This window comes from Anabrus simplex, chromosome 1 (genome assembly GCF_040414725.1).
Source record: "Anabrus simplex isolate iqAnaSimp1 chromosome 1, ASM4041472v1, whole genome shotgun sequence".
NCBI classification, from domain to species: Eukaryota; Metazoa; Arthropoda; class Insecta; order Orthoptera; family Tettigoniidae; genus Anabrus; species Anabrus simplex.
The window spans coordinates 1,034,144,215-1,034,162,511 of record NC_090265.1 but is presented as its reverse complement, the minus strand read 5'-3'; the positions used below and the strand labels follow the sequence as shown (position 1 = coordinate 1,034,162,511).

Sequence of the window (18,297 nt, the reverse complement as noted above, 5' to 3'; positions counted from 1 at the left end):
CAATATATTTTATTTCCATTCCCCATTAGACATCCGGATGATCTAACATAACATCTTTATGAATTTTGTCTAATGGCTGTAATATAATTATGTACTAGCTGATGATGGCCATGAAAGGCCAAAACCGGTACTAGTGTAAATCCATTTACACTAAATAAGTATTGATTGGTGGAACACATTTCTTGTCTATACATGTCAAATATAATCGGAAAGAATGCTTTTCCAGAGCTTACAAGCAACATTTCAAGCTGACTTGCCTGTAATTATCCGCTTTATGATTATCACCCTTTCCTTTATACACTGTGGCTACTATTGCAACTCTCCATTCATTTGATATTGCTTTTTCATGCAAACAGTAATCAAATGAGTATATCAGATATTGCCTTTTAGTTTATCTCCATAAATCTTATAAATCCCAGCTACTTTTCCTAGCTTTTAGAAAAAAACTAACAGCTTTCTGTGGAGCCATATGGTAAATGTTGGGGGCAGTAGAATAATACCCACGGTATCCCCTGCCTATCATCAGAAGCGACTAAAAGGGGTTCTCAACTTGAGAGCATGGGTTGATGACCACAGAGCTCTTAGCTGAGTCCTGACATTGCTTCCACTGACTTGAGCCAAGGCTTCTCACTTTCCGCTATAATATCCAACCTCCTTTGGTCAACTCTTGTTCTTTTCCAACCCTCTTTGGGCGATGCCTTCATTTTTTGAAGTGTCAGTCCCCTTCCATTTTTTCCTCTGATTAATGTTAATAGAGAATGCTTGCCCACTTTTACTTCCTCTTAAAACAATTACCAACCAACCTTCTAGCTTTCAACTTTTGTGTTTTTGTAAATATCTTTATTATTATCATAGGTAAATTTTAGTACTTTGCTAGTATTAATCACAATCCCAACCTGGACATTATCCTAATACTTAACTGTCTTAACATACTGCTAGGCTAACTGAATACTTCTGCCTTCTGTAAATCCTCACATATGCACTCTCCTTCTCCATTAATGACAGAGCAAGTTGGCCATGTGGTTAGGAGTGTGCCGCTGTGAGCTCGCATCCGGGAGATAGTGGGTTCGAACCCCACTGTCGGCAGCCCTGAAGATGGTTTTCCATGGTTTCCCATTTTCACACCAGGCAAATGTTGGGGCTGTACCTTCATTAAGGCCACAGCCGCTTCCTTCCCATTCCTAGACCTTTCCTGCCCCATTGTCGCCATAAGACCGTCTGTGTCGGTGCGACGTAAAGCAACTAGCAAAAAAAAAAAAAAAATCTCCATTAATGATCCTAGGAATGTCCTTCCTGGAACCTGATTCTGCCTTAAAATACCTATGCTTGTCCTTCCATTTTCTCTTAAAATTCATATGACTGCCAATTATGTTTTCCGTCATGTTACACTTAGCTGCACCAAGCTCGATAGCTGCAGTCGCTTAAGTGCAGCCAGTATCCAGTATTCGGGAGATAGTGGGTTCGAACAAGGCACCTGGAATTGATGGCATTTCCTCTGAATTACTGACTGCCCCAGGAGAAGTCCCATCCGATTTTCGGCAGAATGTCGTTATACCTATTCCCAAAAAAGCCAGTGCTTACAGGTATGAAAACAACCACACCATTAGTTTAGTACCTCATGCCTGCAAAATGTTAACACGGATTATTTACAGAAGAATGGAAAAGCAAGTTGAAGCTGAGTTGGGAGAAGATTAATTTGGCTTCAGAAGAAATGTAGGAACACGTGAAGCAATCCTGAATTTGCGTCTGCTCTTAGAGGACCGAATCAAGAAGGACAAGCCCACATACGTGGCATTCGTAGATCTACAAAAGGCATTCGATAATGTTGATTAGACCAAGCTCTTTCAGATTCTGAAGGTGATTGGAATCAGATACCGAGAACGAAGAATTATCTATAAACTGTATAAAAATCAGTCTGCAGTGATAAGAATCAAGGGCTTTGAAAAAGCAGTGATCTAGAAAGGAGTGAGGCAAGGCTGCAGTTTATCACCCCTCCTTTTCAATGTTTACATAGAACAGGCAGTAAAGGAAATTAAAGAGGAATTTGGAAAGGGAATCATAATCCAAGGAGAGGAAATCAACCTTTGATGATATTGTTATTTTATCTGAGACTGCAGAAGATCTCGAGAAGCTGCTGAATGGTATGGACGAAGTCTTGGGTAAGGAGTACAAGATGAAAATAAATAAGTCCAAATCAAAAGTAATGGAGTGCAGTCGAACGAAGGCAGGTGATGGAGGAAATATTAGATTAGGAAATGAAGTCTTAAAGGAAGTAGATGAATACTTTTACTTGGGTAGTAAAATAACTAAGCAGAAGTAAGGAGGACATAAAATGCAGACTAGCACAAGCAAGGAAGAGCATTCTTAAGAAAAGAAATTTGCTTACTTCAAACATTCATATAGGAATTAGAAAGATGTTTTTGAAGACTTTTGTGTGGAGCGTGGCATTGTATGGAAGTGAAACATGGACGATAACTAGCTCAGAAAGAAAGAGAATGGAAGCTTTTGAAATGTGGTGTTACAGAAGAATGCTGAAGGTGAGATGGATAGATTGAATCACACGTGAAGAGATACTGAATCAAATTGGTGAAAGGAGATCGATTTTGCTAAATTTGACTAGAAGAAGAAATGGAACGATAGGACACATCTTAAGACACCCAGGACTTGTTCAGTTGGTTTTTGTAAGAAGTGTAGGTGGTAAGAACGGTAGGGGTAGAACAAGGTATGAATATGACAAGCAGATTAGAGCAAATGTAGGATGCAATAGTTATGTAGAAATGAAAAGGTTAGCACAGGACAGGGTGTCATGGACAGCTGCATCAAACCCGTCTATGGACTGATGACTCAAATAACAACATATAACCTTTTACGATTTCTAATGTGTCGAACACAAGATTCAAATTTATAGAATACTAGTACATGCTTGAAACAGAAAAGGATTTTGATTTATTTTGCTGTTGATTTTTATGGCACCTCCTAAATACAAGCTCACGGCTATGTGACCTGAACTGCACAGCCAAACTCACTCAGTAAAAAACAGATTATTAATAGCAGAATTACATGTTTTGTTTTTTAAAGAACATTCTCAGATTCTTTCTAATCACTTATCTGATGTATATATATGTACAATATAATTTAAGAGTAAAACTGTTACTGATTATGAATGGGTGATATCATGAACAAGTGAAAATTTGTTTATAATTTCCTTTACGTCGCACCGACACAGATAAGTTTAATGGTGACGATGGGATAGGAAAGGGCTAGGAGAGGGAAGGAAGGAAGCAGCCTTGGCCTTAAATGAGGTACAGCCCAAACATTTGCCTGGTGTGAAAATGGGAAACCACTGAAAACCATCTTCACAGGGTTCGAACCAACTATATCCCAACTGCAAGCTCACAGCTGTGCCGCTTCCTTCCCAGTCTTAGCCATTTCCTGTCCCATCGTCGCCGTAGGACCTATCTGTGTCGGTGCGACGTGAAGCAAAAAAAAAAACAAAAAAAAAAACCCCAACCCCACTTACCTGCTGCTTTTTTTCTTTTGTTTGTTGCTAATTTCAAATTCAGTTTTCTAGTAAGTTCCTTCAATCTGCTCTTACTTCCACAGCCATTCTTAACTCGTTTTTTTTCTAACCTGTACCCCCTCCTTAGTCTCTTTATTCCTCTGTTTATTTTTATGTACAATTTTCCATTGATTGTAATTGCTCTTCAAAAACTCCCCCATGGCTCTCTTATCAACCATATGATATTGCCCAATAGTCATACTTTTACAATCTTCCCTTGTATCGGCAAACACAGCTTCATGATCACTTATACCATCTATCACTTCAGTTTCTCTATTGAACTCGTCTGGTTTTGTCAGCACCACATGTAGAACATTTTCCCCTCTAGTTGGTTCCATCACTTATTGATTCAGCTGTCATTCCCAGTTTAACCTATTCTCCATTTGCTGGTCAAGTTCTGCCATTCGCTTTACTCTCCCTGTTAACATTTGCTAAACTTAGATCAAATGCTAGACACATGTTCCTTTTTGTGTTGTTGCCTGTATAGCTTATCAAATAATTCTGTGTCGGTGTCACCCTTTCCAAGTCTGTACGCCCCAAAAATATATCAAGTAAGTAATCTACTATCATTTTACACCTTAAATTTCATGTTCCTCATCCTTCACTTTTTCCTAGCTTACAGATTATTAATACTCCCCCTCCTACTGTACCTATCCTGTTTCTACGATAAACACTTCAGTTCTGTGAGAAAATTACCTCATCCATAATATCACTTCTACCGGGCGAGTTGGCCGTGCGCGTAGAGGCGCGCGGCTGTGAGCTTGCATCCGGGAGATAGTAGGTTCGAATCCCACTATCGGCAGCCCTGAAGATGGTTTTCTGTGGTTTCCCCATTTTCACACCAGGCAAATGCTGGGGCTGTACCTTAATTAAGGCCACGGCCGCTTCCTTCCAACTCCTAGGCCTTTCCTATCCCATCGTCGCCATAAGACCTAACTGTGTCGGTGCGACGTAAAGCCCCTAGCAAAAAAAAAAAAATCACTTCTCAGCCATGATTCAATGCCTGTTACGATATCTGATGAATGTGTATATATTAAATGACTTCATCCTATTCCTTTTTTTTTTTTTTGCAATACTTCTACAGTTGAACACTAATGATTTTATTTTGCCCTTACTCGACTTCCTGCTCTCTATACACTGATCGTCGCTCCTTATACTTTGCACGGCTTTACTTCTAAATTGACAGTTCGCAGAACACGGGAGCATCGCTTTACCTGTGTTGCCAGCGCTCCACTGCTGCGATAACAACTGATGCAATACAAGCACGGCACACAGCTCTCGAAAAATGTAATACCGCGTTCAGAAAAGCTAACGAGTCACAAGTGAAAACAAATTCATAAACCTTTAAAGATGCTGTATGCACTTAATAACAACATTGGACACTAAAATGAGACTACATTATTAGGAATAAAAGAAATAACAAATTAGCCACTTCTAAAGGCTGGTACAGGAAGGGGGTTATGACTTACAAAGGGAACACTCCACTGATCTGAGAGTCACCTTATTGCCACTTGTCTTACCCGAACTACACTGATACATGGTCCACAGGAGAACTATACACTAACCAACACACAAATGTAAGTATAAGGTCGGCAGTTGCAGAGTAGTAGGCTTCGGCTTACAAATGGCCACGGCTAGTTCGTGGTCCGACAGCTCTGCACTCCAATCTACTAATCAAACAGAGGAGGGTTGGCTATGGTTCTACAGTGGCTCTCCATCTCTGCATTTGGGAGATGGAGAGGTGCTGGTCCCCACCGTCGGCTGTTCTGAGAATGGTTTTCCGTGGTTTTCCACTCTCCTGCTCTAAAGCAAATGCCAGGACGATTCCTAGTATAGGCCACAGCAGCCAAGCCCCTCTCACCTTCGCCAAGCATCTCTTTCACCCTAACAAATCTCCTGGCCTGAGAGATGCCGTCACCATCTAAAAGGCCTGCCTCCCCCTTCAAGGGAGGAATGAAAAAGTTTAATTTTTTTTTACAATTGGCTTTACACTGCACCGACACAGATCTTATGGTGGCGATGGGATAGGATAGGGCTAGGAGTGGGAAGGAAGCAGCCATGGCCTTGATTAAGGTACAGCTCCAGCATTTGCCTAGTCTAAAAATGGGAAACCATGGAAAACCATCTTCAGGGCTGTCCACAGTGAGGTTCGAACCCACTATCTTGCGAATGCAATGAAAACATTTTAGTAGTAGTAGTAAATCAAACTACAGCTACACCTACACTGAACTATAAAACCTATACAAAACTAAAAGAACACATCATAAGCTCCAAACACTTAGCTCCTGTTTCTCAGATGGAACTTTATTTTTCAATATCCTAATACCAAATTTAAAACTCCATTGAACAGAATGTGTAGAAATTGTTAGAGGTTCCTTGCCCTCATTTTATTAGTGAAATTGTTTAAAGAAATTTGTCTTCAAAAGTATTGTCGCATTTTAGATGAAAGCTTCAAGCCCAGGAAACGCTAAATCACATTTTGTGAAGCACCACTCACAATGACAGTTCATGTACAATTTTCACTTACACAAATGGATACAATCCAATCCAAACCAAAAAGATCACAGAAAATAACACTAACATTGGGAAGAGGCAAAAAAAGTAACTGTGCAGCACACTTGTGTGGCTGCTTACTGGCTGACATCTTAGTTCTTAGGTTTTAATTGTTACTCAAGATGAACAAGTGGTAAATACACATGAGAGTAAATATTGATTTCAGGTGTAAAATTGAATTCTGCTAAATAGGATTGACCCTGTCATGGACTAAAATGAATTTTCTCACTTGTGTGTTTCATACCTTCTTTTTATCTTGTGCTGTGTTTATACAGAATATTGAAGTCATTCTATAGAATTATTCTGATATATTGATTGTATTTGTATATATCTTTTGCAGTTAAACCCTGACGAATGGAATTCTGATCTTGAGAGTGAAGTGTGTGTGTTGTGGGATATGTCAGCAGAGGAAGATGTTGTTAACTTATTGATGAAGCACAATATGTTTGGCTTAGCTACACACGTTGTAGTGAATTTTGATAATTGCCGACTCACTGTGAGTACCATTTCAGTTTTTCAGAAGAATCTTCGCTCTCTTAAATCTTTGACAGAACTACTCAGTAGTTTATTATAAATTTTGTTTCTCTTTTATCAAGAATGTTATGAGAAAAGAATAGCATTAGAAACAATTCTGTTTTGCTGCACTGAAATTTTAAAAATGCAGCATTGGCAAATAACTCGCTGAATGGAAGAAATTTGTTGATTTTGTAATATCGTTATGTAATCTGCTTGTATGTGGAGTACCATTGTGCTAATGCTTGGTTCCTGCTTGTCAATGACATTGATGTTTGATCCATTAAGCAGTTGGTCCCTGTAGTGTTAAGACTTTTTGTTGATATACTATATTGGTCCAAAGACAAGCTCTGTTTAAAAAAAAAAATAAATACAAATTTCAGTTGTGAAAAGTTGAGATGCAGCTAATGTGCACTACCTTCCCAAAAATGTATTTTTCTTTAACTCATCAAATCGTACATACTGGTAATTAAAATCAGCGTCCGTTTCCATGGGTAAATGGTTAGTATGCTGGCCTTTGGTTCAGGGGGTCTGAGGCTTGATTCCTGGCTGGGCCAGGGATTTTAACCTTCATTGGTTAATTCCAATGGCTCAGCGGCTGGGCATGCGTGCTGTCTTCATCCTTAGCATTCATCATCGGTAGGGCCCCATTCTCACCCCCTCTAGGGACACCATGACCTTGACGTTGGTGTGGTGGCTTGTGTGCTTGTTGATCCCGAGAGCTGTGCCAGCTCAGGGTTACCCATGCTGGATTGGCCTCGGTGTAGGGCAAGACGAACAACGTGTTTCCCCAGTTGCCCGAGAGGTGTCTGTGCTCTTTATTTTTCATAACTGTTTCTACCCTTCTTAAATTTCATTCCTCTTCCTGTCTAGCCACCCTCTCTGCCTCGGGTAGAATAGGTTAGTACGGAGGTTTTATCCTTCCCCAATCACAAGTTTCGGGTCATGGCGAGGTGATGCATGGCTACTGGGAGAGTAGTTCCTAGCAACCCCCCTCCAGATACCGGGGCGCCCTTTGCAGTATATAGCCTTGCCTTCGGTACGTCAGGGCTCTGCCGAAGGTCGACCTTTTATATCCTGGGTACTCGTGGAATTATGCATGGTATTTGAGTTTGGTTTTGATTCATCGAAGGCTGCAGGCCTTAAAACTGCATCCTTTAATTGTTCAGTTAGGAAACGTAAACGTTTCAGTTGTGTTCACCTGTCTAGTAAGGAAGATTCTGAAGAGCATCTGTCACGATTTCTGGTTGCGACCAGAATCGATGGACAGAGCTTTCTTCAGGAGAACCCATTCCTGATAAGCAATGCTGTGGAAGGTCTTGTTGGTGAAGTAGATGAAATAAGGAAATTGCAGGATGGTAGCGTACTCATTAAGACTAGTACTCTCGTGCAGAGTAAAAAGTTACTGGAAGCCACAATGTTCGGGCCAGTGCCAGTTAAGATTGAGAGCCACAAGTCCTTTAACTCCTGCAAATGAGTCAACTTTCATAGGGACTTGATTAAGACCTCTGATGGTGACCTTATCTGGAGCCTTGCTCGTAGAGGTGTGTCCGACGTTAAACGTGTTAAGAGGTGTGTCGGTGACAACCTCTACGACACAGGGGCTTTCATCTTAACTTGCAATCTTGAGAACCTGCCCGAACATATTAAGGTATCCTTGTACACACTAACTTTTCGGCCATATTTTCCTTCTCCTATGAGGTGCTACAATGGCCAGCGGTTTGGCCACACCTCACCACGCTGCCAGGGATCAGCAATATGCGGGGCATGTGGAAAAGCGGCGCATGCCAGTGTGGAGTGTATACCACCATGAGTGTACGTTAACTGCACTGGGGAACATGCCCCTCGGTGCAAAGAATGCCCTACATTTAAACAGGAGAAAAAGATCCAGGAGATTAAGACTCTGGATAAACTTTCTTATCCAGAGGCACGGAAGAAGTATAAATCAATGGCTCTTCTGGAATTCTGTCTCCTTTGCAGAGAAGGCCGCTAGTGTATGCACATCTCCTGTAAGTTTTGTACCCTCTGTCCCACCATCAAACTCCGCAAACATCAAATATCCAGCAAGTAATCGTCAACCATAGGTTCAACAGTCAGCATGCACGTCATTGCCGAAAACGTCCGGGAAGAACTCTTCCCAGACACATTTGGCTGGGAAGTCCTCTCCCACCTGGGTGGGGGAAAAGACTTCCTCAACAAAGGCTTGGAAAATAACCTTCCAGCCATCCTTCAACTGGCCCGAAAAAGGAGGAGAAAGGGGAGCCTAAATGCTCCCCTACACGTTTGGAGAAGAAACCTTCTCCAACGAGACTGGGGGTCCCAGGATCCCCAAAAAAGCCTGGCAAGTCATCTGCCAACCCTCCTCCAAAGTGTTGAAAACGGTGAACAAGAGTGAGGGAACACAATGTCCCTCTGCTCAATCACTTTCTGGGGAATGAAGTTCTCCCAGGGAGAAGGTCCACCGCTCGCGATCAATGAGATCACCGTCTGCGGAGTCTCCTCTTCTAAGGAGACGATGGAGACTGAACCACTCATTATCATGGACGATGAAGACAATACCGACAAGAACGGCGGAAACTGGCAGGTAGCTGACCGAACGAAGGGCAAGCAATTTTGCAACACTACCGATCCACACAATGGTACTATTGCAGTTCAACTGCAATAGTTATCACTGTCGCCTGGCTGAGTGATGACAATTGATATCGGTCTATGCGGCCTCCATAGTTTGTCTACAGGAATCTCGTTTGAGACCTGGACACGGCACAAGACAGAGTAGCTGTGGATGGTGCGGTTACTGGGGGTTTTTGTACCCTAGTTCGCTCCGACATCTTCAGCGAAGTACCTACTCAGCTAGGTGCAATTGCAATTCACACTCCGTTCCCAGTAATGACAACGGTGTGCAACGTGTTCATTGCACCAGACTACGATACTGAAATGCGTGCACTATAAGATTTGATTGCTCAGTTGCCTCCTCCTTTCCTCATGTGGGGTTCAGTCTTCCTGTGCTAGGGGGAGAATGCTCGAGCGACTGATCAATCTGTTTGATCTTTGCATGTTTAGTACAGGGGAACCGACACATTTCAGCAGCGCACATGGCACCTTCTCACACCTGGATGTCACTTTGTGCAGCCATGCACTAGCTCCCCTGCTATGGTGGCAAGTACATGGCGACCTCTGTGATAGTGACCATTTCGCAATAATACTCTCTCTCTTGAATCAAAGACAGTCTGAAGTACCACCAAGTGCTGGTTACTTTGGCGGGCAAATTGGCCAGAATTTTCGAAACGTGCAGTGATGGCCGATGATATGCTGGAGTCTGTTGACGACCATGTTTCTTCCATTACTACTGGTATTTTGACTGCTGCAGAGGAAACAATTCCATCCTCGTCCGGTATTCGTAGCCAGAAACAAGTCCCATGGTGAACAGACGACATTGCAACAGCCACACGTGATCGCCGACGGGCTTTTAAGCACTATCGTCGGAATCCTACGATAGCCAGTCATATCACATTTAAGCGTCTGCACGTGAAGGCTCGTTTTTTTGATTCGAGAAAGTAAGAAAGCTACCTGGGAAAAGTGTGTGTCTTTCATGACGGCACATACTTCCGTCATCACAAGTGTGGACAGAACTCCGCCGTATTGTCGGAGTACAGAATGTGCCCTCCGTCCCCGGTATCTCCATTAATGGAGATATTGTTGTGATTCCTTCAGTCATTGCAGACCACATCACGTCACATTTTGCAGATACGTCCAGCTCTGGGAGATACGACCCTGCATTTCTCCCAATAAAGCGCGAAGCAGATTCACACAATCTCTCTTTCGCCTCTAGTGCTTCACATCCCTACAACGTGCCTTTCATGGAGTGGGAGTTGCAGAGTTCACTCGCACCGTGCAGAGACACGGCTCCTGGACTGGACAAAATCTATAATCAAATGCTTAAGCATTTGAGTGACAGATGTCTCAAGGATATCCTCGCCCTGTTCAACAGAATATGGAATGAGGGAGTGTTTCCATCTCAGTGGTGTGAGGGAATTGTGATACCAATTCCCAAGGCAGGTAAAGATACAAAACTCCTCGATAGTTATAGGCCCATATGCCTTATAAATGGCCTTTGTAAGCTATTTGAAAGGATGGTTAACCTGCGGGCCATGCAAAAGGAAGGTCTCTTGTCTAACTACCAGTGTGGGTTTTGCTCTCATCGGTCTGCCACTGATCATCTGGTCAGACTGGAGAGCACCATTCAGGAGGCCTTTCTCTGGAAGGAACACGTAATCGCCGTGAGGATTTTGGGAAAATTTGCCAACGTTTATTGAGAACTTCATGTCCCTCCAACTTTTTTGAGTCTGAGTAGGGAATGCATTTTCTCAATATTATGTTCAGGAAAATAGTGTACCTCAGAGATCTGTACCAAGTGTCACGCTGTTTGCAGTTGCCATCTACGGATTAGTTGCCGCTGCTGGGCCCGCAGTCGTACCATTGCTGTATGTAGATGAGTTAGCTTTACATTACAGTTCCGGAAGGGTAGCGTTTGCTGAGAAACAGTTACAGCAAGCTATTAACTGAGTTGACAGGTGGGCCCTGCAATGTGGTTTTCAATTTTCAGTGGCGAAGACCTCAGTTGTACACTTCTGTTGATGTCGGATTGTGCAGCCTGAACCAGAGCTCCGCTTGCGAAACAGTGTCTTACCAGTGGTAGACACCTGCAGATTCCTGGGTCTCCATTTTGATAAGAGACTAACGTGGCAGCCCCACATCCGTTGGTTGAAGGTTGCCTGCATAAAGAGACTTAACATGCTTAAGTTTCTCAGCGGTACTTCATGGGGGGCTGACTGTGCGGTGTTGCTACGATTTTATACGGCAATGGTCCTCTCCTGAATTGACTATGGAAGTGCTTCTTATGGCTCAGCATTAAAATCTATGCTGAGCCTTTTAGACAGTATTCACCATAGTGGAGTTAGGCTGGCATGGGAGTTTTCTGTTCTAGCCCCATTCCCAGCCTACCCGCTGCAGCGGGAGTTCCACTTTTACGGATAAGGAGGCAGCAGTTACTGCTCACGTACGCTGCCAAAATTTATGAAATGCCGCTACATCCAAGCTATCAATGCATCTTTAGTACCCAATACCACCAGAGGTACCAAGACCGGCCGAATGCTACACAGCCGGTTGGGTTTCGAATTGATAGCTTGTGCCGTGATTTGAATATACTGTAGATATCAGTGGTTGTCTAGAACAAACTTTTAGCGAGGTACCTCCGTGGTTAGTTCCGCGTCCGGATATATGTCTAGATCTACTCCGTGGACCTAAGGTGAACACGGATTCCTCCGTTTATGGGAGGCATTTCCAGGACTTCGTTCACCAATATCCAGCCGCAAAACATATCTTCATGGATGGTTCTAAAATTGGAGATAATCACCGATGATATGAGCACGAAGGTCTCGCTTCCTAGTATATAGCATGTATACTGCGGAGCTTTACGCCTTCTTAGAGGCTCTGCAGTTTGCGCTGGGTGACAAAAGAAGCCACTTTCTTATGTGTACCAACTTGTTAAGCTCTCTGCAGTCTATTGAAGCCCGTTTCTCACAACACCCACTGGTGCAGCAGATTCATGACCTTCTAGCCAGGTTAAGTGATGCTGGCATGAGAATCACTTCCGCATGGCTTCCAAGCCACGTTGGGATTGCGGGAAACAAAGTTGCGGATGAAGCTGCAAAGGAAGCGGCACTTTCACCTCCAAGACTTATCAATGTACCTGCTAAAGATATTTGTTCTCAGCTACGTCGAACCATCTTAGCGTCCTGGGAATCGGAGTGGCTAGGTGTCCGAACTCCCAACAAGCTGAGATCAATTAAGAGGACAACTACCTTGTGGTGGTCCTCTTTCTGACCTTCACGGAGGGAGACCATAGTATTGTGTAGGCTGAGGATAGATCATTTACAACTCTACGCACTCTTATCTTCTAAAGAGGGACCCCCCCCCCCCCCCAGCGTGTTTTGAGGTGCCGACTTCACCGTGCCCCACATCCTCACAGAGTGCGCCGATCTCTCTGGCCTGAGATGGAGCTCGATCTGCAGGAAACATAAAATCAGCTTCATGGTCCGTGTCACACTTAAACAGATTCACAACTATTTTTTTATTTTCCACCTTGTCGATACACTACATTGCTTCAGGCAACTTATTGGTTAAAAGTAGTACATGTTTCGTATATTATTAACATCTTCAGCCACATAACACTATTCAGATGAAAAATTCATGTAATGACAAAGTATCAATGCTTTAGAGGAAGTGTCCTTAAGGACACCATGAGTTTGATATGCAGTTTTAGGTCGTTATTCATGAAGGCTCTGTGCATTAACCGTCCAAATGCTGCATGAGCAACCCCAATTCTTTTATAAACGTCTTGTTCTCACGTGCACCGTTTAGACAAGATGCTTCCAAGATATCAAAAGTGATCAACCTATTCAAATGTTGTATCTAAGATGGAAATACTGAACTCAGGAAGGACACTTCCTCTAAAGCATTGATACTTTGTCATTACATGAATTTTTCATCTAAACAATGTTATGTGGCTGAAGATGTTAATAATATATGAAACATGTACTACTTTTAACCAATAAGTTGCCTTAAGCAATTTAGTGTATCGACAAGGTGGAAAATAAAATAATACTTAGTTGCGAATCTGCAGGAAACGCTCGAACGCATACTAGTCGATGACACGACTATTGCTGATCTCGTCATCCGCTTTATGTGCGACAATGGATTAATCAAGCGTATATAAATTGCAAGTGTACTGTTACTCAGGGAACGCACGTTCCCTTTTGATTCATTAGTAATTTTTTGCCCTAATTCAATCAATTTTTATTTTATTTGGTACTACGTTTCCAAATTCCTTTGTTGAATAAATAATTTTGTTTTTATTTTAAACTTCTTTTCCACTAATTTGTTCAGAGAGGATGATTACCTCGTTGTACTTCCTCTTAAAACAAAAATACCCCCACCACAACCACTGGCCCCATTCTCATAGACACGCATGTCACCTGTACTCAGTCAACTCAAAAGACCTGCACCAGGCCTCCTCAGAGGCCATTGCCATTATTATTATTATTATTATTATTATTATTATTATTATTATTATTATTATTATTATTATTGTTGTTGTTACGGTCTCGATACTTTTCAAAAGTATTGAGACATTTTGTATGTCCTGAACGTTATGTGGAATTGGTTCAAGCTCTTCATGATGGCATGTCTGGACAGGTTCTTCATGGTAACTCAGTGTCAGATTCTTTCCCAATCACTCATGGATTGAAACAAGGCTGTGTGCTTGCTCTTACATTCTTTGCACTGTACATGGCTGCCATGCTGCATGAATCATCTACAAACAACTTAGGCATGGAGATTAAATTTCGTTTTGATGGAGGCCTTTTCAATCTGGCAAGACTTTGCTCACAAAGACGTACTCTGGTTACTCGAGTGACAGAACTGCAGTATGCCGATGACACCGCATCTCCTGCTCTAACACCTGCAGAACTAAAACAGTCAGTCAACTGCTTTAAAACTGCATGTGATCGCTTTGGGCTTGCCATTAATACAGAAAAAACAAAAAAAACAAAGGTACTTGCACAATCTGCCCCAGGATTAACTCTTCCTGAGTTCAGTATCTCCATCTTAGACACAACATTGGAACATGTTGATCACTTTTGATATCTTGAAAGCATCTTGTCTAAACGGTGCACCTGCGAACAAGACGTTTATAAAAGAATTGGGGCTGCTCATGCAGCATTCGGATGGTTAATGCACAGTCTTCATGAGTAACGACCTAAAACTGCATATCAAAGTCATGGTGTGCAAAGCTGTTGTCATTTCCACGCTGCTATATGGCTTTGAAACTTGGACATTCTATCGCTGTAATACCAAAAAACTTGAGCGCTTCCACCAATAGAAAATGAGATTCATCTTGAATTTTAAGTGGCAGGACTATGTGACCACACGGCAGTTCTCGACAAAGCGCAGCATGGGAAGAATGTGCTGTGGACCGTTCACTGTGGCGGAACACTACATCCACTGCTGTCAACTTGTTTGAAAGAGAATGCCGCAGACATCAAGAGGCCAAGTGACAAGCAAGAAAACTCTGTCAATTGCAACCCCGCTGTCCTCCATCCATTCAGTGTGATTTGTGTGGGTGTATGTATTATGCCAGGATTGGTCTGTTTAGTCATCGCAAACATGTCCATAAGCTGAGTTGAACTGGTCACTGTATGCAGGAAGAAGTTATATATACTCGGATCTAGTTACAGCCGCCGCCACAGATTGTTACGGACTTTCTGTGGTTTACGGAGGTGCAAGAAGGTGCGGGAATGAATGTGTGGGCAGAGAAAAGATCAAAGTGTAATTTAAAACTCTAAAATTTGAAAATATTATTTCTTTCCTTTTTTTTCTCTCTCTGAATTGACTTAGATGAACAACACCAAATAACAGTTGGATAGGTAAAGATTAGCGTGTCAGCTCTTGTAACAATAATGATCACTTTAATGACATAGCTTCCAGAAAGAGCTAGAAGCTCCAAAGTTGCCACATTAAAAATAGCATCTTTGCTCCATACAATTATCCTCTAGGAGGCTGAGCTCCAAAATTTATTTGAATATAGCCTCTCCAAGGCACAATCTCAATTTTACATTAGGTCAAATACAGACAGTTTTCACTGTCTTACTTGCTGGACAGTCTTAACACATTGTTGTCCGGGCGCGCGCTACTCCATTCTTTCGTGTGGACGGGCAACAGAAGCACACCTAGCATGAGAAGTAGGATGAAATATAAATACCTGTAAAACCTGTAAATGGTTCTAAGAATATGTTTTCATCCTTTTTTTCTCCATCCATCAACCTCACTGTCACTACAATCACTGGCATCTTCACTTGTCAAGAGACACGTCTGAACTGAATGTCGCACTTTCACTTCCGCACGTATATTTTGATATTGGGGGACACATATCTTCACAATCACTAATACTTACACTTTCGCAATCACTAGACACATCAGATAAACTATCTCCAAATATTTCACCATCGATCAAGCTGTCTTTGCTACGGCGCGCCATGCTGACACCTGGCAATACACTCGGTCACGCGGTACTGAGGGTTATGAAACCACGCTTCCTGTGCCGAAAGCATTGTCAAGGAAAGAATATATCTATCTAAATTCCGATCAACAAAGACTTTAGTTTGTAAACAACACGAAATATTTCGATTAATAAACGGCGGAGAGGATAAAAACACACAAGAATGAAGCAATGTGAGAAAACGTTAATTTACGTAGCCGGTCGCCCGCGCACCAATACGAAACTACGTTAATTAACGTAGCCCGTCATTAATGTGTTAAGTTACATTTAAATAAGAAGTGAAATAAGAATGCTTTAACAGAGGCAATAAGTGCCCATTCTACATGGCCTTAGTGAAAAGAAAAGGTTAAAGTTGTTGGTCGTAAATCTAAATGTTAGGAAGCAAACACTTGCACTCCTTTGAAATTCACTTGAAATTTCTAACCCTATATGGGCTTATGGCCCGAAGTTACAAAGGCTAAGCCTATAATAGGGGTGACTAGGTGGAGAGAAAATTAATTTTCAAATTACAAAAGGAAGAGAGAAATTTTGAAGTTTACAAAATCATAGTCACCCCAATACCAAGTTGAATGGGAATTACAAGAGCGTTCAGTCTTTATTCCTTAAGTTAGAATAAAGTCCTTAGACTTGCTTGAAAATTTACATAGAAAGATTGAAATTTATATTATGAAATAATTTTGAAACCTTCTCCTCAAATTAGCTTTCTGAGACTATTACATGATTAAAAGGTGACTCCCATTACCTTGAGCTGGTGGGCCTTCCAGAGATGGGCAGGGCTTGCCTCCTGCCTCCTTTACTAACACACTCTACACCTCTTGACTGGAGCAATCGAAAGACCACATGGCCCAAAAGGTCCCAGCTTTTATAGTGGAGAGGAAGGTTCCAGAACTCTGTGGGCCAAAGCCCTGTACACAGCCACGATTTTGATTGTTCCCAAAATTAAATACCGAAATTTGTGATTGGTGGAAAATTTGAGGAGGAGGGAAGAGATAGAAGTGCTAGAAACCTTAGAACACCAAAAACAATCTACAAACAATTCAGTTTAGCAAACTGATAAATACAAAATTCTCTTGAAAATTAATTGTCCATCCTTTCACCAGACGGTACACATGAATCTACAGTAGAGACATTTGGAGATTAAGTTTGAAACTTTTTCTGGAATGAGTTTCACTGTTCATATAACAGATGGCCTTCTAAAAGGCGCTCACTTTAAATGAACGTAGTTGGTGTACCTCCGGTAAAATAATAATAGTTGTTGTTGTTTTTGTTGCTGCTGCTGCTTGTTTCTCCATTGAAATAATAATAATAATAATAATAATAATAATAATAATTTGATGTGCCACTAACTACTTTTTATGGTTTGTGGACATGCTAAGATGTGGGGATTTTGTCCCACAGATCTTTTGTGTACCAATAAATCTACCGACTTGAGGCTGACATATTTGAGTGCCTTGAAATACTGCTGGTTTGAGCCAGGATTGAACCCACCAGGTTGAGCTTCACCGTCCAGCCCAATTTGAAATATTATAAAAGATGGTACTACTGTATTGTCTTAAACAAGAAGCAGTAAGAACTAATAAAAATGTTAGCTTTACATCCCATTAATTTATTTTACGGTTTTTGGAAACACTGTGATAAGAATTGTAAGGTAACTTTAGTGTATCAGTGTTAGTAATTTTTGTTATTCTCGTCATTTAAGTTTTTCTGTTCGTGTAGTAGTACTAGGCAATATTTTGTAAATATGTGTGCTTTTCACCACTATGATCAGTCAAACAAAAAGTATCAACAAGCTTCGGAATTTACTTTAGATATTGTTACCGTATTTTTGTGGTAGGTAGAGGTGAAAGAAGGTGCGGGTGTGAACGGGTCTCAAACTACGAAATTAAAGTTAATGTAAAATTTAACAAGGTTATATTTTCTTAGCACAAAACAAGAAATAACAATAATGGCAGGTACAGAGTAGCAAAACCACTAATCGAGAATGTACAATTACAGGATTTGGGCTCCGAGAGCCAGACACACAATTCTGAGCAATTAGCCCAACTTTACGATATACAGAATTCAACAAAGGGGCAGAAGACCCCAATCAAGCCCAGGAGCACTTGCTCCAAATTACACAGTAAAGCCTCCTCAAGGCATACAACACTCAGTTTTCGAAAAAGAGCCACTCGCTCTCAACTTTAAGCCTATCAAAGGCCACACCAAACTCCACCTTCAAGTTGTCCTCTAAGGACATATACACAGGGGTAACATACCCAACCTACTGAGGTCTATTAAGTGAGAAAAAGGTTAATTACTTGACTTCTAAAATAACAATTGAGAGGAGGCGATCTGCACTCCTAATACACTTGTTTAAAACCCTAATCTGGCACTAGGCCGCTAATGCAAGGGCTAATCCCATACTAAAGAGGTGACTTAAGAAAGAAACAATTTACATTACTGTTACGGAAGAATCGGTTGAGAAAAATAAGTTCACCTCAGAACAATATGAGTGGGAGATCGAGAGGGTTAAGCACTCTCTATCCCAATATGTTGTTTTGAAAGAGAATAGAGGCTA

The 18,297-nt window shown here is 41.7% G+C and overlaps 1 protein-coding gene across 8 annotated transcripts in view; it reads left to right on the top strand.

Annotated features, from left to right (window-relative positions):
• LOC136857920 (protein saal1) overlaps positions 1-18,297 on the top strand; it is a 127,143-nt gene that overhangs the window by 36,625 nt on the left and 72,221 nt on the right. For all 8 annotated transcript variants that reach the window (XM_067136997.2, XM_067136995.2, XM_067136996.2 and 5 more), the window contains one exon: positions 6,453-6,608. In XM_067136997.2, coding sequence (XP_066993098.2) covers positions 6,453-6,608 — 156 coding nt within the window. The remainder of the gene's footprint in view (positions 1-6,452; positions 6,609-18,297) is intronic.